The sequence below is a fragment of the Thalia democratica genome, chromosome 3 (assembly GCF_965202585.1).
Source record: "Thalia democratica chromosome 3, ktThaDemo2.hap1.1, whole genome shotgun sequence".
Classification (NCBI taxonomy): Eukaryota; Metazoa; Chordata; class Thaliacea; order Salpida; family Salpidae; genus Thalia; species Thalia democratica.
This window is the reverse complement of record NC_139167.1, coordinates 54,191,069-54,211,584: the sequence shown is the minus strand read 5'-3', so window position 1 is coordinate 54,211,584 and position 20,516 is coordinate 54,191,069. Positions and strand designations below refer to the sequence as shown.

Below are 20,516 nucleotides of genomic sequence, written 5' to 3'. Positions count from 1 at the left end.
AAAAAAATTAAAAAGTAATTAATTCTAAGTTTAAAATTTTCCTTTTTTTCCAACTTTAGAAATGGTAAGCATTCTTTTTTAACCCATCACTGCCAACATTGATCATGGAAACCATAGTCTACCATAGGCTCCCCACAGTCTCCTCCCAAGAGCAACCACAAAAATTACAACAAATATCTCAAATATAAATAAAAGGAGAGAATTAGTAATGTCAGTATACATAAAATATTTAATATAGTCATAAAACTGTTAGAGCACCATGACTTTTTAAATAGTGTCTAGAAATTTCAGTATATGTGGTTGTAGGTAGGTAAAAAATTACAGCTATTAGAAATTTTTTTAACTGTTTTATAAATTTTTAAACTATTCAGTTTTAATCAATTGAATCTAGACTAATTGAATTTGTTTAAACTACTTCAAATAAAATCACTCCTGAAACTGAACTAAACTTAAAAAATAAACTAATGAAATTTAACAAATAAATTGAAAAATAAAGTAAAAATAAAAGTATTTTAAAAAGGTTGATAAACTGTTTAAAAACGTAAAACTAAATTTTAATAAAAAGAAATAAATTATCAGAATATCTAAAAAATATGAAGTTTACACACCTAAATTCAGAATCTCTATCTTCTGAAACAGATAAACACTTAATATCTAGTAAAATAAATTAAAAAAAAAACACCTACTTGTTTAATCACATTATCAATGAAGATGAAACAGCACTATTAAATTTTATATAGAGTAAAAAAAAATGTTAAACAAAGTAATAATAAAACCATCTTACACCCAGTTTATGAGACCAACAGCAATCAGCCCAAAAAAAGTACAAACACCAATACAAAGACATAAGTTTAAGTAATGGTAAGTAAAGATTAAGCTTGAATATTTTTTGATTGTCTTTTAAGTAATTTATCTCTCATTTCACATTAAAATGCTCCAAAATATCTTTAACCTTTTAAGTTTTTAGGCAATTCTTCCATAGTTTACAACCTAGGTAGGAAAGTGTCTTAAGGCAATAAAGACTATTTACTCTTGAAAAAAAGGTTTGTTTTTGAAAATCTTGTTAGATGATTATGAATTTTATTAACATTTGTAAAGTTAAGGCTTAAAGTTAACTGGCAAAGTTTCTCTTTTAAATTTGTGCATAAAAACTCTTAATTCATACTTAAACATATGTTCAACATCTGATATTTTCTTTTCTATTTTTGTACTGCCAACACTTTCATTCCAACCTTAGAAATTAATGCACCTTTATGCTTTATTTACTAGTTTATCAATCTCAGTAGTTTTAGCTTTTACTCGTCCTACTCCAACACAACAAACCGTATTTCATATGACTTATCATAAGTGAATTAAAGATTTAGTACAAAAAATTTTTAATTAAAATGTACCTTGTTTTGTATTTTTCAAACTTTTGTTTTACCAAATTAAAAGAGCATGTACCTTGTTTTATCAGTATTTAGTTTAAGCCTATTATCCTTTAACCATTTTTATATATAATAGTTCTAAATTAAGGTATGCAGTGTCTGTTTTGTAATTGTCTTTTTTAAATGTGGTATATAATAAGTGCACTTTTACTAGAATAATAACTACTGTTTAATTTATAAACTTTTGTTAATTTTGTTACTTATTCTACATGTAGTTAAATTTTTTTTTAATATAAGGACTTTTAAAGCTCTTAGCCTAGTAGGAGCTTAAAACATACTTTAAATTTTTAGACAATAATAATGTTCAATAATTAGAGATAGAAATGGCAAGTGATGAAAAGTTGATAAAAAGAATAATTTCACCTCAAGGTAATTTATACATTATTTAATTTGGTTCATAACATCAGTTTTATATACAAATTTAAATGTTTTCTGTTAAAGTTTAGACTTTATTCAACTTTTAAAACAAATAACCTTAACTATGTACAATCATTGTAGTTGTACAGTTCTTATTCACTTATCAGGACATGATTGGCAAGATTTTTCTCTAAACATGTCCAGAAAAAAACAAAAAATCAATTTTTTCATTAAATAATATAACTACTGTATATTCTGCAATGCATTTTAGTTTAGGACCTCTTTTTTGCTTTGAACTTTTTAAACTTTTCTTTTCAAAATGTCATAAAAATGCAACCTGAATATGCTAAACTACTCCGTTATAAAAGACTTTAGCACATTGTTTTTTTAACCATTTTACAAACTTCTTGTTTATTTTCAATGGTTAGTGTAACTTGTTTTCTTTTATTGATGTATTGTCTATTTCTAAAACTTGGTATGTTAAGTGTGTCAAACTTATATAACTTAAAAATAAAACAAAAAAAAAATTATCCATCTGATATCTTAAACAAAAGTGTTTGAATTAACAACTTCTATGATAAAGTTTGAAATAAAAATCAAGCATAAAAGAACTGTTATACATAAGTTTTCTTAAAAAACTTAGAATTTAATCAATTATCAAAAAACTTTAAAAGTTCAAATAAAAAACTGTAAGTCATATTTTAAAAAGTATTGTTTAATTTTTTTTTTAACTCAACTACTTTACTTACAAAGGTTTTTGATAACTAAACTATTTATAAACAAAGTCTGAATGTAGGCTTCAGTAGTATTGTTACGTCATGATAAACTAAACTGCAGAATTTACAAAATCCCTTGAAATTTTTTACACAGCATGATAGCTTAAATATTTGTATCATACAAAAATGTTTGTGCTTACTATTGAAAATGTTTTAAATTTTCTTTTCAACTGAAACTGTCCGGATAAGTGTTTAAGCACTGTAGTATTTAAAAATTTAAGTTTAAGATAATCAAATATTAAAGAAATAAAAGCTTTTTTTTTAATTGTTAAATATTTTATATATTAATTGTTTTTAATACATTTCACTAATATCAAACAGAAAACATATTAGTTGGTGACAATGTTGGAGAAATTGATCATCTTGGATTCTCAGTATATTCAAAAACTCTTGCCAACATTATTTACAGAGCTGAGTCCCTATTTTCAGTTGGAATTTTTGCACCCTTTGGAAGTGGAAAGTCATTTATAGTGCATCAAACGCAAGGTATTTTTTTACAAAAGCATAATAAAGACTTAAAGTAGTAAAAATTAAAATGAAAAAAACTATGTATGTTATTAACATCTAAAATTTTTGTGAATTTTCAAAACAATACTTTATAACTTTTAAAAATATAAATTGTTAAAAACTTTATTCTTTCACTAAATTTTCGTACTTTAAGGAGGCAACTCTAATTTAATAATAATTAATACATGTAAACATTTTAACTCACACATAAAAACTTTAGGGTCATTTATTATTTAAAGGTATAGAGCATGATTATTTTTTGTACATAATATATCAAAAATTGTACATTGTAAGTCAAGCACTTGATTAAGTTAGTTTCGATATGTTTTAAGGTGCTGGGTTATTTGAAATCTCTATAATAAAAGATTAAAGAATTCATATCTTAAAATTGTTGTATAGATTTTGTGTTGATTTTAATTATGTTATACTATTATATTGTAAAATTAAATTTGTGCTTTAGCTCAAAAATTTTCAATGTCTTGGTGTGTCAATTTATTTAAAAAGTTTTAGTAGTTTGATCAAGCATGTATACAGCAGACTTGACACTCATTAATTTTACTGTTATTTTATTTTAAAGAACTTTGTACTATAACAATTTTTTACTTTAATAAAGATCTTCAGTTTTTTTTTAATCAGAATGTGCTCTAATACATTTTTAAAATTTTTATATTCCCTTGAGATATGTCCTAGATAAATTTTAAAACTAAATAAAGTATGGCTATTTTTAGCAATTATGAATTATCTTTTATAATGAATAGTTGTTTTTTTTATAATTTGAGCTTCTAGTTTGTGTTAATTTTCTTAATTTAACAATACTCTTAAAAAAATTTATTTCTTGATTTAAAGAGTTTAAATTTTCATGTAGTCTTTAATAGAAAGGGATCAAAAGAATTTTTTTAATAAAAAATCATGTTGAATTTTATACGAAAGCATTAAGTATGGTTATAATTCAGTTTTATAGAATTTAAAGATTTAATTAACTTAGAAAATTATATTTTTTTAAATAGAGTTTCTAATACAGACATATGGACTGTAACTTTTTTAATGTTAATTTTCATAGATATTTAGATGTATGCTAAAAATCTATCACTTTTATACATTTTGAGTTAAACTGAGACCCAGGTTTCGTTCTTATTGGAACTCAATATTCAATAACTTATAATTAACTCAATATTTAATTAAAAATAAATGCTTAAAAACACTAATAGGAACAAAACTCGGGTCTCAGTCTACCAAAGGCTTGTGGTCTGATGATCGAATAGGTGTGTCTTGAGCTTGTCTCACGTCATACAAAAGTCTAGGCTGTAAACCTTCACCCATGTTTTTTTGATCTTTTTTTAGTTAGAGACCTAGAATATAAAGAAAATTTTTTTCAATGTTTTATTAAGTTTTAAATGCTCAGTTATAGATATTTTTAAAGTATAATTTGTAGATAACAAAAAAACAAGTTTTTTCAATAAATATTTATTTTCATAGTGGAATAAATTTTCTTCAACTAAATTACTTTAATGTTATAAAGTATTTATCAGAATTTTATTAATATTGATTTAAAAACAAAACAGAAGTGAGATTTCAAACACAGGGCTCCCATAAAGCCTTATTTTTTTAAATTTATGCAAAAAATATTTTAAAAACCTGGAGTTCAAGAAATTTCAAAAATACCTAGAAAAAACATTGAATTTTTGTACAAAATTCTAGAAAAATATTCTCTGACAATTTTGATATATAGTAAAGTAATTTTAAGCATTTTTAGATTTTTATAACTTGCAAAACCAATCACCTCTTGACTGTAGAAAGACCAGCTCTGTTTGATGGATTCCTTTTTTAGTATAGACTTAACTTATATTTTACACATAGGTCCTTAAAAAACAAAAACACAGTCAACATACAATTTTTTTTAATTGAAAATTCATTTAATACCAACAATATTACTTTTATTGTATAAGTTTAATTTAATTTTCACTATTTAGTCACAATAAAAATTTATTTCATTGTTGAAAATAAAAAAGTAAACTGTAAAACACATTAAGGTCCTGTTGTTTTTTATAACCTGTTATGTTATTCTTGTCATTAAATTTTACAAAACGTTATTTTTATAACAGTGAGTTTTACTGCAGCTACAAATAAAAATATTAAACACTGCTTTGGACAGCTACACAGTTTGCCAATAAACCTTGAAGAACATGTACTTTAAACATAAATTTCTGGAAAACTCTATAATTTTAAAGAACTTTAACATATAAAACAATTTATAGTAGATACACAAGATCTATAATTTACTTATTTTTTGTGTTATTTAAATTTACTAGCTGCAAACTGATTTTAAAAAGCATTACAGTATCTTTTCATACTATTTAAGACAGTTTTTAAGCTAAATTAATTTTATATTGAAAATACTTTAAAAAACCTATGGTAACCGTGGCTACAGGCTTTATTTAAACTGCTATGTGAAATAAGTTAGAAATTTTATATCTAATGTTTTACATATTCAATAGTAAAATAGATAGTCAGCCCGTGATGTTTTTGCTGAATTGTAAAGTCTATAAATTTGTATAAAAACATACATATGGTCAAATCTTTAAAACTGTAGATATCAAAAATTTCGAAATATCTTTGTTTATCTATATACAATAATAATCTCACTGAAAAGCCGATTTTGAAGAATAAAATTTTAATGTGTTTAACATTAAAAAAAACTAAATTTAATTTTTATGAGAAACTTTAGTGTTTCATAAGTAGTAAAGTTTAGCTTTAATCAAAAGTGGTGTTTGAAATATAAATTTTAGATTATGATTACTAATATTAGGTTATATTCTACTTGATAAAACAATATGTATAACCTTCTTAATAAGTTTTTTTTTTGTGATTTATGTGTGTTTATTATTTTTATTATTTGTTTTTGTTAAAATAATGATGTAACTTAGCTGATGCTTGTTAAAATTTAATAAAAAGTTTTCATTATCATCATTTAAAAAATTGATTCTTTTGTTTTTGAACAAAAAATCATGTTACAAAAATTAGTTGCATAAAAAAGTCAAAAAGTGCATTAGTATATTTATTAGTAAATAAAATGAGTGGTTACTTGATGTAAACCTAATGTTCCTGTAATTTATTTTTATATTTAAATATAGTAGTTTGGTCCCTTGCTAATTTATTTTATATTCACCTTTAAAAAAGTTTAATTTTGAACTTTAGATAGTCTTTGTGCTTTAAGTTAATTAAACGTTTTTTTTTGAACTGTTAGCATTTTTTAAACCAATTTAAGGTTAAAGAAAAAGTAATTTCAAATTGTGATGCTTAAAAGTAGTATTACATAAAACCTAATTTCCATTAAATTAGGTTTTCTCTAGTCTACAAAAAAAGGACTCACAACATTAAATCACCAAAAAAAACAATTAAAATTAAAAAATTAGACTTACCAAAATCAAAATAAGTAAGACTAATTGCTTAAAAAACAAAGTGTTAAAGAGTCTTATTAAAAATTTACTGATTTTTCAAGTTTTCAAATTTTTCCTAAAACTTCTAAACTACTTATTCTAATAAATTCTAATATTTGAAAAAATTGAAAGGTTTTTTGAAGAAACTGGAAAAGGAGTGTGGAAAAATTACTATTAAGCATCCGGCTAGACACGAGAAGAAGAGAAGGATGCACTGCTTCTTCTACTTGCTGGCAGCGGTCATCGTCAGCTTGTTCGTTGCCAGCTTGGCCGTAATCACCTACACGCCGAGAAGCGAGTACAAAATATGGAGGTTGATCAAAAGAAATTCCAGCCAATCAGTGAATGACAAGATGAAGGTTGCCAAGGAGACGGAAATTCAGCAGATCCGTTACAACCTCGTCGTGGTTTTCCTTTCCACGGTGACGCTGATAATGTTGCTTTTCCTCGTGGCTCTTCTCTGCCACTCAAGTTGCGTTGCAAGCGCAGTGCGGGTGTTCAGGTTGATTTTCTTTGTGGCTTTCACGAAGCTGCCACCGCTTAACAGAGGAGTTGAAACTTTGAACGGGTCGCTGATTGACTCGAGCAAAACTTCGTTTGAGTTTTCTCACACAGAAACTTTTGACCAACATATTAGGTTTGTTATTTGTATTAGCTTGGCTTATACTTATTTTTTCTCATTTGAGTACAACTTTTATTCTTAATAGATATTTTTTGAAAGGTTTTTGCCAAGTTAATTTTATTTAATTTTTGTTTGACAACAAATAACATATTACAAAATACAATAGTGGCTAAAGGTTAATTAAACAAATTTTTGTGAAGTTTACTTTTTGTCCATTTTGAAAACGTAAGGAGTATAAGTAACTATAAAATCCATAACTATACTTTGACATATAGCCAGTTTTGTGAAGATTTTCTAGTACAAACTTTGGAAGACATTGTTTTACAAGTAATTAATTTTGAAATTAAACCAAAACTAGAATTTCTCTTCAACACCCCTTAGACAATCTCAATCGTTTAGATATAATTTTAAAAGCATTTAAAGTATTTTTATAAAATTAAGTTTTGAATAACAGTTTCTTTCAAAAATTAGTTTCTTATTTTTAAAATATTTTTTTATGATTATAAAGTGTAGAAGTTTAGAAATTCACAGTTTAAAGTTTAGCAAAAGTTTTTTTCAATCTTTTTCTCTGATTAATTTAAAAGCTGCGATAGATCCTGAAAAAAAGCTAAAAAATACAAATTATTTTTATGAGTATCCTATAGTTAATTAAACACTTTTAATTAAACTTACTTTAAATACAGTTTACTATAGTAGTAATAATTAAAGATTGATGTTTATTTTTTAGAGTAATTTGTGTTAAAGAAGGTGGCCAGTAAACCTGGAATCCTAGAAAAACTTTGTAGGCTAAAAAACCTGAAATTTTTAAAATTTAAAAAAAGACTGGAAAATCCTGGAATTTTAAACAAAAACCACTAAAAAAGCCTGGAGTTTTAAACAATTTTTACATGTACAGTACTAAAATTTTAATTTAACACAAAACGTCTATCATATAGATAAAAAATACTGTCATCATCAAAAACTATTTTTTATTTTTGTTGAAAAACACATTTAAAGTAGCTTTATAGTATCCATTTAATGTTGGTATACTATTTAGCACAATTTTTACCTTAAACTTAATTTTAAACTAAACATAGACCCAAAATCGTGTACTTTTTAAAACCCGGAAAAAAATTCTCAAAAACCAGTGGCCACCCTGCTATAAGAATATATCTTCCAAAGCCACTGCTTTACAATTTACTTTATTTTAATGTTATTCAATGTCCTTCTTAAGTTACTTCGGAATTTAGTATATCATGTAAATGAAACAAAAATTTACTAAATTTTTTTTTTAGTTTAAGTTTCTAATTTACAATTTGACTGGTTTTTCCTTGTAGATATAAATAAATAATGCTTACAAAGTTTGTTATATCATGTCTATTTCAACTCTTTTTGTTACTATACAGTTAATCTATAAAAAAAATTTAGTAGCTTGTTATTATTTTTTGCCTTTATTTTTAATTTGTTTTCAATAATAGTCAGTATTTTTAGGCGACCAGTGCTGAGAAAATTTATATTTGTGAAGTTTTCAGCGTGGCAGTACTCAGGAAGCGATATTTTATGGGCAGCCATCATCACTGGCATAATGGATGAAGTTGAACAAAAGATCGGTGTGATTGCAACTAGGCTGTTCAGAACACTTACAGTTGAGGAGTATAAACCTAAATCGAAAAAGTTTAAGCTTGTTTTAAAAAGTATTTGTTAAATGTTTTTATTAATTAAAAATTATCAAAATATCAGTTTTGTTATATTTATTCTGCTTAAATAAATTGACACTACGATGTGTCTAAACTTATCCATTTAATTTTTTAACTTCGTTACAGATCAACTAAAGAAAAAAAAAAACTTTTAAGTTGTTATGCAAGTCTAATAAGATTGTTCAATACATACTTCAATTTATTCAACATTATATTAAAACAGATGTTTTGAAAACGAATCGATCATCTTGCATTCGGCAAACAAAAACTTGGACGTTGAGCATGTCACCAAAGTGGCGAGAAGTTACGGAAAAGTGGATTTTTGCGCCTTTTCCGCTCCCGGTTCTTGGAAAATTACTTTCAGCAAAGCTGATGAGGCCAAAAATTTCCACGATGAAATGAAGCTTTCCGGTGTGAGGGTTGAGTGTGCGAGTAAAAAGATGGGCAACTGCGTGGTTCGAATGAGCAAGCTTGAACGAAGCAGCGCGAATCAAGTCACCCAGGAAGATACGACTTCTACAGAACTTCCTCAATCAGATGCTTCAAATAGATACAAGTAAATTTTTAATATTTGTCTTAAGTTTTTTATTTGTCAAAAATTTAACCAGCTTTTTTATGGTTTGTTACATAATTTGACAAAACTTTTTTGTGATAATAAACTTCAACTAAATCTAAAAAAGATCTTGTATTTAACTTTAATTTAAGGTTCATAAGTAGTTTGGTAGTTTTTGTTTACCTTGTCAAAATAAGTTTAAAGAGTGTGAATTAATGAAAAATTTAAAAAATAGCTAAAAATTTTTTTTAATATAAGTTTTTGTGAATTTCATAGAACTATAAATAATGCTTAACATTTACAACTATATTATAGATTAAGACCATACTGATGTCCATCATATTTTTTACACTTATCTGCATGTTTTGCTTATTTAAAAACTATTAACTATAGGATACTTTTTATAAAACATAAACTTTTCTTTTAACTTTTGGAAAAAGTTGTTGATACAAACCTTCAAAGAAAAATTCAATGATCATTTTTCTTAGTTTTTTATAAGTTCACTAAATATCTACATCATTCTTGGCTATTTATGCTAAAACCACAATTTTTAGGAAAAGTTTGTTGCATGATTATAAAAAGTCATGCTGTAGCATCTTCAAAATAATAAAAATAAGTATTTTTTGACTAATATCATTTTAACAGTATTACTTAAGATAAAACTAGTTAACTAACTAGGGCGAATTCCGACGGCTTTTTTGCTCAATTTTTTTTCCAAATTTTTACTCTATATATTTTTTTAAAGGCGTTCGACGAAAGTCGGGCGCCTTTTTTTTTGTCCAATTTTTTTAAAGGCTACCTCAAGAGAGTCATAGTTTTTTCTAGGATGAGAAAACTGTAAGATAAAGTATATACTTAATGAAAAACTCTTTTCTATCATTTTACTTTGCTGATTACACTAAGAATCTTTTGAACTATCTAGCTTTGTTTCGCCATACCTCAAAAGTTATTTATACTTTAAAAAGGTAGTAAAAAGCAACTAGCGCTTAACAAAAAAACACACTAGACCAACTTGTAAAAAAATCCATCTTTACCCTCTTGTTGCCTTTATTTTTAACACTTAAGTTCTAATTTTTATGTTTAAGAATAGTTTTATTTTAAAGGTTTAAAAATAGTAACTTTTCATTTTTATTATGTAACAGTATTTTTTTAGTTAGCAGCGATTAATAAAAAAGTTTAAATGAAGTATTTGTACAGTATTATTCCTAAAATAGTTTTGGCTATAAACTGTTTTAAGATTTTTTTTTCTATATACTTTTTAAGTTTGAGATTTTTAGTAACTTTTTTATCTCTGTAGGTACAACTTAATCAAATATGCTTTTTGTTGTAATTTTGAAATAATTTTCTGTAATAATAGAGTATCACAGTCAACATACAATAACCAATTATCCAAAAATAATTTTAATAAATTTTTAGTTTTTACAACCATATACATTACACAGCAGTAGCAAATAAATGCAGTAGTATTTTATGCATTTCTATACAAAAAAAATAGCACTCTATCTTTATTTGTACGGTTATGTTTATAAAATTTAAAATTTACGATCAAATTTATTAGTAATTAAATTAGTAGTTAAAAAAAGCTAATAAGGTACCAGTTTTTTGTTTGTCTTCTTATGTTTTTTTTTAAGCAAAGTGCCGCTTTACCTGGAAGTATTTAAACTAAAAACCTGGAATTTGAGAAATTTTGAAAAAACCTGGAATTTTAACAACTTTCCAATTTTTATTTGTAAAAATTCGATTCGACTCAAAAAATCTATCATATAAATAAAAAATTTTGTCATCATAATTTTTTTTTATTGAAAAACATTAATGAAGTAGCTTTACAGTATCTTTTCAATGTTTTTATACTATGTAACACAGTTTCTTACCTTAAACTTAATTTTAAACTAAAAATAGACCCAAAAATGTGTACTTTTAAAAACCTGGATGAAATTTGGAAAACCTGGAAAAAATGAGTGGCAACTCTGAAAAAGTCAATAAATTAGTTTCTGACACAAATAAACCAGTTGACATTTTATTTTAGTGAGTTCCAGCTGGAAACCAAATCCTTGTTCGCACACATGGTCAGTCATCCGAAACGAATCTGTTGTGGAATCCCTCTGGTGGTGGCATGCTTCGTATTCGCATTTTCACTTCTCTGCTTCCCGTTCGCCGTCAATTCCTTGGTCATTCATCTCAATCTGGATGTCATAAGAGTTAGTTGTAACGACATTATTTTTGTTTAAAAATTAAGGAATATGTCTTTTACAACTTTGCTACTTAATCAGAAAATTTTTCGAAAATTTAAGAGAAAAATCCTAACCAAGTGGCAGTACGATATGCAAGGTGGTTATAAAATCTATATTTCTGGAAATTATGGAATTTTGTACAAATCTCTCTAAAAATTCATAGTGTTTCACTTAGTTAAGCAATGCTAATTAAATTGATAAAATCATAAATGTGAAATATCAAGCTGTTTAATCAAAAAAATAATTTAAGAAATATCAATTGTTAACAATTATATTTTTTATTTAAAACATTTTACATTCACAAATTGCTTCCGATTTTTCGGTTTTCGCATAAAACTCTTTAAGGGTTATAAAAATAAACAATAGTATATAAGTTGTTATTTTAATTTGTTTTCAATCTGAGTCATTTTTTTTTTGATAAATTCTTAAAACTGTTTTGCCTTGCAATTTTTTATTTCATTGCTAGTTTAAATTTTTCTCTTAATAAGTTTTAATTTGTGTATACTTTGTTTGCTTGTTCTAACAAACTTAAGTGGCATTTTAAAAGCCCTTTGAGGTAATCAACGTTGGTTTTCAAATTTTGTATTATAATTTTTTATTGCACATTTGCTGAGGTTTTCATTGATATCTAAATATTAATATGTTGTTTTTATTTAAAGTTTAATTCTTTAAAACTTAGTGTTGAAATATTTTTAAATCCTGCGAACTTTCACTTTCCAACCAAAATTCAAGCTTCAAATGTAAATAAATTTTGGTTCTAAAATGTTGATAATTACTTTTCAAAGCTACTAACCCAAAGATAGTACAATTTGAAATTATTTTTAATGTAAGTAAGTCATTTATAAACCATAAACAAAATATTTTTAACGAATTATTTACTTCTACAAGGTGGCCAAAAAACCTTGAATCCTTGAAAAAAATGAAATTTGAGAAATTTTGAAGAAAAAAAAATAAATTTGGAATAATAATCACCAAAAACCTGGAATTTTAAACAATTTTTCATGCTCATAGTAAAATTTCGATTTGACAAAAAAAATCTATAGTATAGATTTTTAAAATTTGTCATTTATCAAAGTTTTTTTATTATAAAACACATTATAAGTAGCTTACAGTACCTTTTTAATGTTAATATAGTATTTAACACAGTTTTTTACCATAAACTTAATTAAAAACTAAAACTAGACCTTAAAACTTGTACTTTCAAAATCCTGAAAGAAAATTATCAAAAACATTTGGCCACCCTGTTTCTAGAAGTACTTCGTTTTGTTATTAAAAACTGTGATAAATTAACACAAATTTTATATTTTATTGCTAGATGTGATACAAAAAAAAATACATATCTTACTAGTTTGCTTTATGTAAGTTTAAAATATTTTTAGTCGCAAATATATTAGAAAAAATAAGTTAAACAATGTTTTTATCAATTAGTTTTAAAATGAATTAAAATATATGTATATAAAGTCTTTTTTTTGTAATTTTTAATTTTAAACTTTTTAATAATTATGTTTATTGTTATCATATTTAAAAAAAAAAATAATGATGATTTTTAAGCTTAGTTTTAAATTTTTTGCATCTTTATGATTACAGATAATAAATTTAAAAAAAAAAATCTTTAAAATAATTTAAAATTATTTTTTCAATGATGTTCTTTTGCTGAATTTAATTCGGCTTCCCAATATTTATTTAGTTTATATTGTTGTGTGTCTGATAATCATTGATTTGTAGTTTTATGTTTTGAACAACGTTTCTTGCAAACAACGTTTCTTGGCAAACTTCAAGCAAAACACTTGATACTTTTGTTGTACAACATTTTAAATAAAAGTAAGATTTCAAATATAAAAATTATTGTAATTTCAATATAATATTATCACCAGAACGGTCGTGAAGTGCCAGTACATGTTCAACTGTTGTCATGGTTACCACCCGTATCAGCCTCCTTATTGGTTCTTTTCAAACTTGCCATGGCAACCCTTCAGTCCCAGGTGCGTCGTTTTAACAGGACCCTGGACAACTCAACTGAGAGTTTCGCCAAACAGCTTGGCTTCATGTACAAAGTAAAATCTGAGGTTAAATTATGACATAATATTTTTATTTATTGATATATAGTAAACATTATCATATTGTTATAATTACCATAATGGACAAACTGAAGAGCTGTTCTGTTAAACAGAGCAGTGAAACAATTGTATTTGAAAACATAGTGTTTTATTAATGTATATATGTATATATATATATAATAATTTTTTTTAAAGCTTTTAGTCAATAGTGCCCGAAATGTTAAATTGGAGCTAAATATTTTTAATTATATTTTAAGAAACAGTTTTATACAGCTTATTCGTATATGATATATTTTTATCTGATATATTCCTCAGTAAACCTCATAATTAAAAACCATACAACCAATTTGTCATAAAATTGTAAAGTTATCTAGTTACATTAACAATTAAAATAATTTAAAACTTACCACATAAAGCTTGTTTAGCTAAAAAATTTAAATCTTGAAAAGCTATCAAAGTTACAAAAAATAAATTGAAATTAAAACTTAATTTTACTCCATTTCATATTTCAAACTTTTATATAGTTAAGTGATTGATATTGAACTTTAAAAAATGCAATTTACAGGGTTCGTGCGCGTCAGGCTAAATCAGTCTAAGTCAGGCTAAATCAGTTTTTTTTAAAAAAGTTGAAAAACGTCAGGCTAAATCAGTTCAGGGTTCGTGCGCGTCAGGCTAAATCAGGCTAAGTCAGGCTAAATCAGTTTTTTTGAAAAAATTTGAAAAACGTCAGGCTAAATTAGTTTTTTTATTTAAAAATTTGAGAATCTCAGTTTTTCTCAGTTCAAATGCTTGAAAATTTTTGATTAAAAAAATGGAGAAATCTTTTTTAGATCAAATTGAGATGTGAATTTATTTCTAAATAAAGATTTAGTTATTAAAGACAAAATCAGTCAGTATTTGTAAAAATAATTGTATAACACCTTTTGTTGAATCTTTAAAAAATTTAAAAATCTTCATTATTTTGTTTTGAGTAGATTATATACGTCATAAATATGAAAATTCATAAAAAAATACAGTTTAAACATTACAGTTTAGTTCAACAACTTAGCTGTTTGTTTGAATTTGTTTACATTAGCTATGTTCTTCATAGCATAGTTGGTTGAACTGTTTTAATTTCTAATTTAAAGGCTTTATACCAACTACTTTTTAGATTAAAATTTTAGCAATTCTTTCATATATTTTACTGTTTGTTTAAAGTTAATAGAGATATTCAAAACACTAAAACTTAGCTTTATGATATAAGTACTAAGTTTTGTCGGAGTACAAATTTTAGGTATAATTCATTTTTTTTACAAGAACAAAATATAAAAGGTTTTTTTTTTAAATTTAAGTGTAAGCTTTTTAAGTCTGATACGACATCAAAAATCACTGTATTTATTTAGAATTTAGGATTTATAGTTATGTATCAATTTTAAGTATTAGTCAAAATACTATAATATTTTTTTTTTTACTTAATTTAATATTCGTGAAAGCGATTCATTTTAAATTTTAATAAAACACGACAATGCACATCGTTTTATTATAAATCTAGTTTTAATGGTTTTACTTAGTACTTAATTATATTAATCAATTGTGTTAAGTAATATATATTAAATTTTTACACTGGTATTAGTTATAGATTAGATATAACACTTATTTTAAAACTTATCACCGAATTTGTTATGTTTAAGGCATAGGGGAGGGGGGGGGGGGGGTCAATCACCTTATTCACAATTTAGTCTTATTTTATTGAGTTATAACTAAGCTATGAGTTGCTTTTTGCAGATTTTTATAGCTCAAAATATTATTAAGATAAAGCTGGTTGAAGTCGTAGACTACAATAGTACTAATCAAGACCCCCCAATACCTACAATGACTTCTAAATGGGGTTTCCCTTACTTTGAAAAAATGTCAGGCTAAATGAAAAAAAATTCGCGCACGAACCCTGTCAGTTTTTTTATTTAAAAGTTTGAGAATCTCAGTTTTTCTCAGTTCAAATGCTTGAAAATTTTTGATTTAAAAAATTGAGAAATCTTTTTAAGATCAAATTAAAATGTGAATTTATTTCTAAATAAAGATCTAGTAAAGACAAAATCAGTCAGTATTTGTAAAAATAATTGTATAACACCTTTTGTTGAATCTCTAAAAAATTTTTAAGAATTTTAATTTTTTTGTTTTGAGTAGATTATTCACGTCATAGTTATGAAAATTCATAAAACAAATACAGTTTAAACATTACAGTTTAGTTCAACAACTTAGCTGTTTGTTTGAATTTGTTTACATCAGCTATGTTTTTCAGAGCTTAGTTGGTTGAACTGTTTTAATTTCTAATTTAAATTCTTTATACCAAATACTTTTTAGATTAAAACTCTTAGCAGTTTATTCATATATTTACTCTTTGTTTAAAGTTATTAGAGATATTCACAACACTAAAACTTAGCTTTGAGATATAAATTTTGTAGGAGTACAAATTTTAGGTACAATTCATTTTTCTTTACAAGAACAAAACATTAAAGGTTTTTTTTTTTTAATTTTTTTGTAAGCTTTTTAAATCTGATACGACATCAACATCACTGTATTTATTTAGATTTTACAATTTATAACTATGTATCAATTTTAAGAATTCAAAATACTATAATAAACACCTTTTACTTATTTTAATACTTGTGTAAGCGTTTCATTTTAAATTTTAATAAAACACGACAATGCAGGTCGTTTTATTATAAATCTTCTGGTTATAATGTTTTTACTTAGTGCTAAATTTACTTGAACAACTGCGTTTAGTAATATATATTAAATTTTTAAACTAGTAATAGATTAGATAAAACACTTATTTTAAAACTTATCACTGAATTTGTTATGTTAAGGGCATAGGGTGGTGGTCAATCATCTTTTTCACAATTTAGTCTTATTTTATTGAGTTGCAACTAAGCTATGAGTTGTTTTTTGAAGATTTTAAAGCTCAAAATATTGTTCAGATAAAGCTGGTTGAATTCGTAGACTACAATAAATCTAATCAAGAACCCCAATACCTAAAATGACTTCTATAGGGGATTTTCCTCACTTTGAAAAAATTTCAGGCTAAATTGGTCTCAGTCAGGCTAAATGAAAAAAAATTGCGCACGAACCCTGAATTTAGTTACAGCCACTAAACTTGAGTGAAACATTCAAGGTGGAAATATTGGAGCAGCTGTTGCAAGTGGTGCGAACGATCGAAGGCGTCGACTACAAAGTCGTCATATCAATCGACGATCTCGACCGGTGCCCCATGCCAAAAATTAAATCCCTGCTCGAATCGGTCCACATTTTATTGTCCAATCAGCACTCGCCATTTGTCAGCATCATCGCGGTTGACCCCAAACTCGCCGAGTTGGCGTTTCAAGTTTGCCCCGCGTCAGACAAACAGCCTCTTTTGCAGGAGAGACAGGTGAAAGAAAAGTATTTGGACAAAATAATAAACGTTCCTTTTTACCTGTCTATAGTAAGTTATCTGTTGAATTAAACTGATTTTTTTATATTATAATTTTTTTTAAAACTGTTTTTATTTCTTTTATAGATACTTTGAATAGCTTCAATTATTTTACTTAATAAAAATATTGAAATTGATAAAAAAATATCAAGTTTAAACATATTTAAACGATCTACAGATTCAATTTAGTGGTTTATATAATTTTTTTTAATACGAAGTATTATTCTAAGTTTAATAATGCTAAACCAGCTAAGTAAAAAATTTAATCAGATTTTTTATTTCAGTTAGCAAATAAAGAGAAGCAGATTTTTCTTTCAGGACTTTTGAACGACCTTCATGAATCTCATTATGACGTAACTATGCAAGTTACTTCTAAAAGTTTGACTATAGGTAGATAGATTAAAGCTAATGGCTATCTTTTTAACTGTTACAAAAACTCTTAGAACGTAAGCAGTTTCATTTTCCATCTAAATGTATATTTTGTTTATTTTAATAATTTATAGCAGAAAACAAAGTGTTAACCTCAAGTCATATCACGGAAAGAGATGTTAATAATTGGGGAGATGGCAAAAGGTAAGTTATTTAACTTGTGTAATTAAATAACTAGTTTTATTAAGTTAATAAAAACTATCTTTTCTGATTTATTGTTATTTGTTGATAGATATACTAAAACCTGTGAATTAAGCTTGTATTTTATGTTATTATCGCTATTGTAAATAAGTTATAACAGTTTTCTAGAATAGATTTTACTTAGTTGAAAATAATTGTATACTAGTACATTTTTTAAAAACAGTTTTCACTTTAAACTTAATCTTCACATATTTGTTTAATTGTAAACACTTTGCATTTACAAGTTTTTTTAATTTTACATATTCCTTTACTTATCTACACAAAATATTTAAATGTATCATTAACTTTAGTATGTAATCTTGAATTATTTACTTTTGTCTTTATAAAAAAGATTACCAACATAAAAGCTTATCTTCTTAAAGTAACTAAGTTTGAAAGCTAACTATTTTAAAAGTATTGATTAAATAAATTTAAAAATTATTTTTTTATAGAAATTCAAAGGACGGTAATGGAGATAACCATTGTGAAGTTGACACTGCAAATTGCAATCGATTTTCAAGTTTAAAACGTTTCTTCTTTGAATGCAGGTTTTTATATAAATTCAATTCAAAGTTTTAATGCTTGTATTCTAGTTTTATTAGTTATTTTAATACTTTACTGAACTGTTTATAGTTGACAACGAAAAGTAATTTTAAAATTTCATTTAACGTTTTAAAATTAAGCAGGATACAGCTTTTCTTAAGTTTTCTGCTCCAAGTGTTTTGTTGTTGAATATTATAATTTTGAGGGTGTTTATCAGGTGTCACAAAAATAGATAATCATTTCTTAAGTAAAATATTATTGAGCATATAATTATTCAAAAAATCCTTAAATCTAGAAATGATACATAATACATTTTTTGCATTTAATGTATGTAAGTTTGAAAAGTTTTTGTTTGAGTTTTTTTATACAGTTGTAAAATTAAAATTTTATCAATTAACTATGTTACGTTTTAAAATATTTTTTTTAAAGAATTTACTACATAACTATTATTTCATCAAACTTTAGAAACTTAGTGTTGTCATAATTAGAAAAATTTTATTTTAAGTTTAATAAGATTTAGCTGTTACTTTAATTTAAAATGTAATTGTGAATTATAGAAAATGCTTACAAACAACTTTTAAGTGAAAGTGTAAATAAGTAATCAAGGTTTAAGTTCGTTATTTCGCACTTAAATTTGTTTTTTGTAACTATAATAACAAAATCTCGTGATATAGCTTGCTTAAATCAACAGCTTATATCGCTTTAAAAACAACAATAAGCTATAATTCAACTAAATAAAAACTTTGTAAGGAAATTTCTAATCCAAGACGAATTGTTGTCAAAATACTTGAATGAAAATCCTAGAACTTTGAAAAGGATTTTTAATGACCTCAACATTTCTTGTCAACTTATATTTGCTATTCACAAACATGTAAGTATATTTTATTTTCAGTTCTAAGTGTATTTTGTACGATATATCTTTTACTTTGGTATTTAATAAGTGTTTTAACTGTATAATTACCAAGAAATTTATATTATATACACTTTAATGTTGGTTACTGAAATAGTACTAACTTTTAAAAGTTAGCATGAATTTTATTACAGTTTCATTTAGGTATTTTTTATGAAAATTTAAAATAAATTTAGTACTTTTTTTTTAACTCATTAACTTTTGATTTATTTAGATTATAATGAAAAATTTATTATTATTTACTCGACACAGAGAGTTAAACGACAGAATATTTTGATGCTTCGTTCGCCTAACAGTAAGTAAAGTTATACTTTTAAATACTCATGTTTTCAATTGTGTATAATTATAATACAAACAGAAATCGTTCTGATTTTTTAATTAAATTTTTTTAATAAACACCATCTTTATACAGCAGGTAGGTGTCAGAAATGCACGAGCGACCTTTTAGCACTTTAGTTTAATCAAAAAGTCCTTATTTTTTTAATATTAGCAAACTGTTTTTAATTTATTGGAAAACAATGTTTTAAAGATAAGTGTTTCAAATTAAAGTTTGTTAATTAATGTTTAAAAATTTCTAGTTGGAACAATTAAACCTTTGTGATCTGTTCCTTTATAGTTTATACAGCTAATGTATATTTATCAGCTATTTCGAAAACCAATAAAAAACTGTAAACAAAAAAGTGTCAGATTCTCACTTTGTAGATTACTTAGTAAAATTATCTTCATTAGTATGAGGTGCAATATGACTTTAAATGCAGTTGCTTATTCAATTTGAATTTATGTAAATAAACATAAAAGCTAATTTACTGCTTTATTTAATTCAATTTAACGATCAGCATTACTAATAGTAAAAATTATGAACGTGTATCAGAGCAAAGTTGTCATAAAATGAACATTATTATTCTAGCTGTTGTAAATTATATGGGGTTTTATACTATACTTTAAAGATTTTTTATACAGATGGTGTGCATAAAAATGTAACCAAATAGCAGATATGTATCTAGTTATTAAGTTCTGAATTATACAAATAAATTAAGTTTATATGACAACATACTGCCGGTAAGCACATAAACTTATCAAGCTTTAGTTTAAATCCTACCCATTAAAATTGACTTAAGTTTTCAACGCACAAAAACTTAATTAGGTGCAAAACAACTGTTATTTGTTTTATCTTATTTGAAAATTTCCTTAAGAAACCCATAAGAGTTATTGAGCAATTGTAAGGCAATAATATACCAGCTCGTGCTATAAAACGACTTGAATAGCCGAAACTGAAAAAGCTGAATCTGTATATATAAAAAGTTTTTAATAAATTATAATCAAAATAAATATATATTAAATATATTTTGATGACGTATTTATG

The 20,516-nt window shown here is 25.1% G+C and overlaps 1 protein-coding gene across 5 annotated transcripts; it reads left to right on the top strand.

Annotated features, from left to right (window-relative positions):
* Positions 1-1,716: 1,716 nt before the first annotated feature.
* On the top strand, positions 1,717-20,350 carry LOC145831388 (uncharacterized). 5 transcript variants are annotated; one of them, XM_082938641.1, is made up of 13 exons: positions 1,717-1,796; positions 2,882-3,046; positions 6,637-7,141; positions 8,597-8,779; positions 9,026-9,358; positions 11,382-11,553; positions 13,461-13,652; positions 16,795-17,049; positions 17,376-17,481; positions 17,595-17,664; positions 18,153-18,248; positions 18,994-19,114; positions 19,406-20,350. In XM_082938641.1, exons 1-13 carry the CDS (start codon positions 1,751-1,753, stop codon positions 19,454-19,456), a joined length of 2,295 nt encoding a protein of 764 aa, XP_082794767.1. In that variant the 5' UTR covers positions 1,717-1,750; the 3' UTR covers positions 19,457-20,350. The 5 variants fall into 5 exon arrangements, 4 of the variants coding, with proteins under 4 accessions (XP_082794767.1, XP_082794766.1, XP_082794765.1 ...); XM_082938640.1 differs by having other exon boundaries at positions 16,795-17,103; positions 17,598-17,664; XM_082938639.1 differs by having other exon boundaries at positions 16,795-17,103.
* Positions 20,351-20,516: the final 166 nt, after the last annotated feature.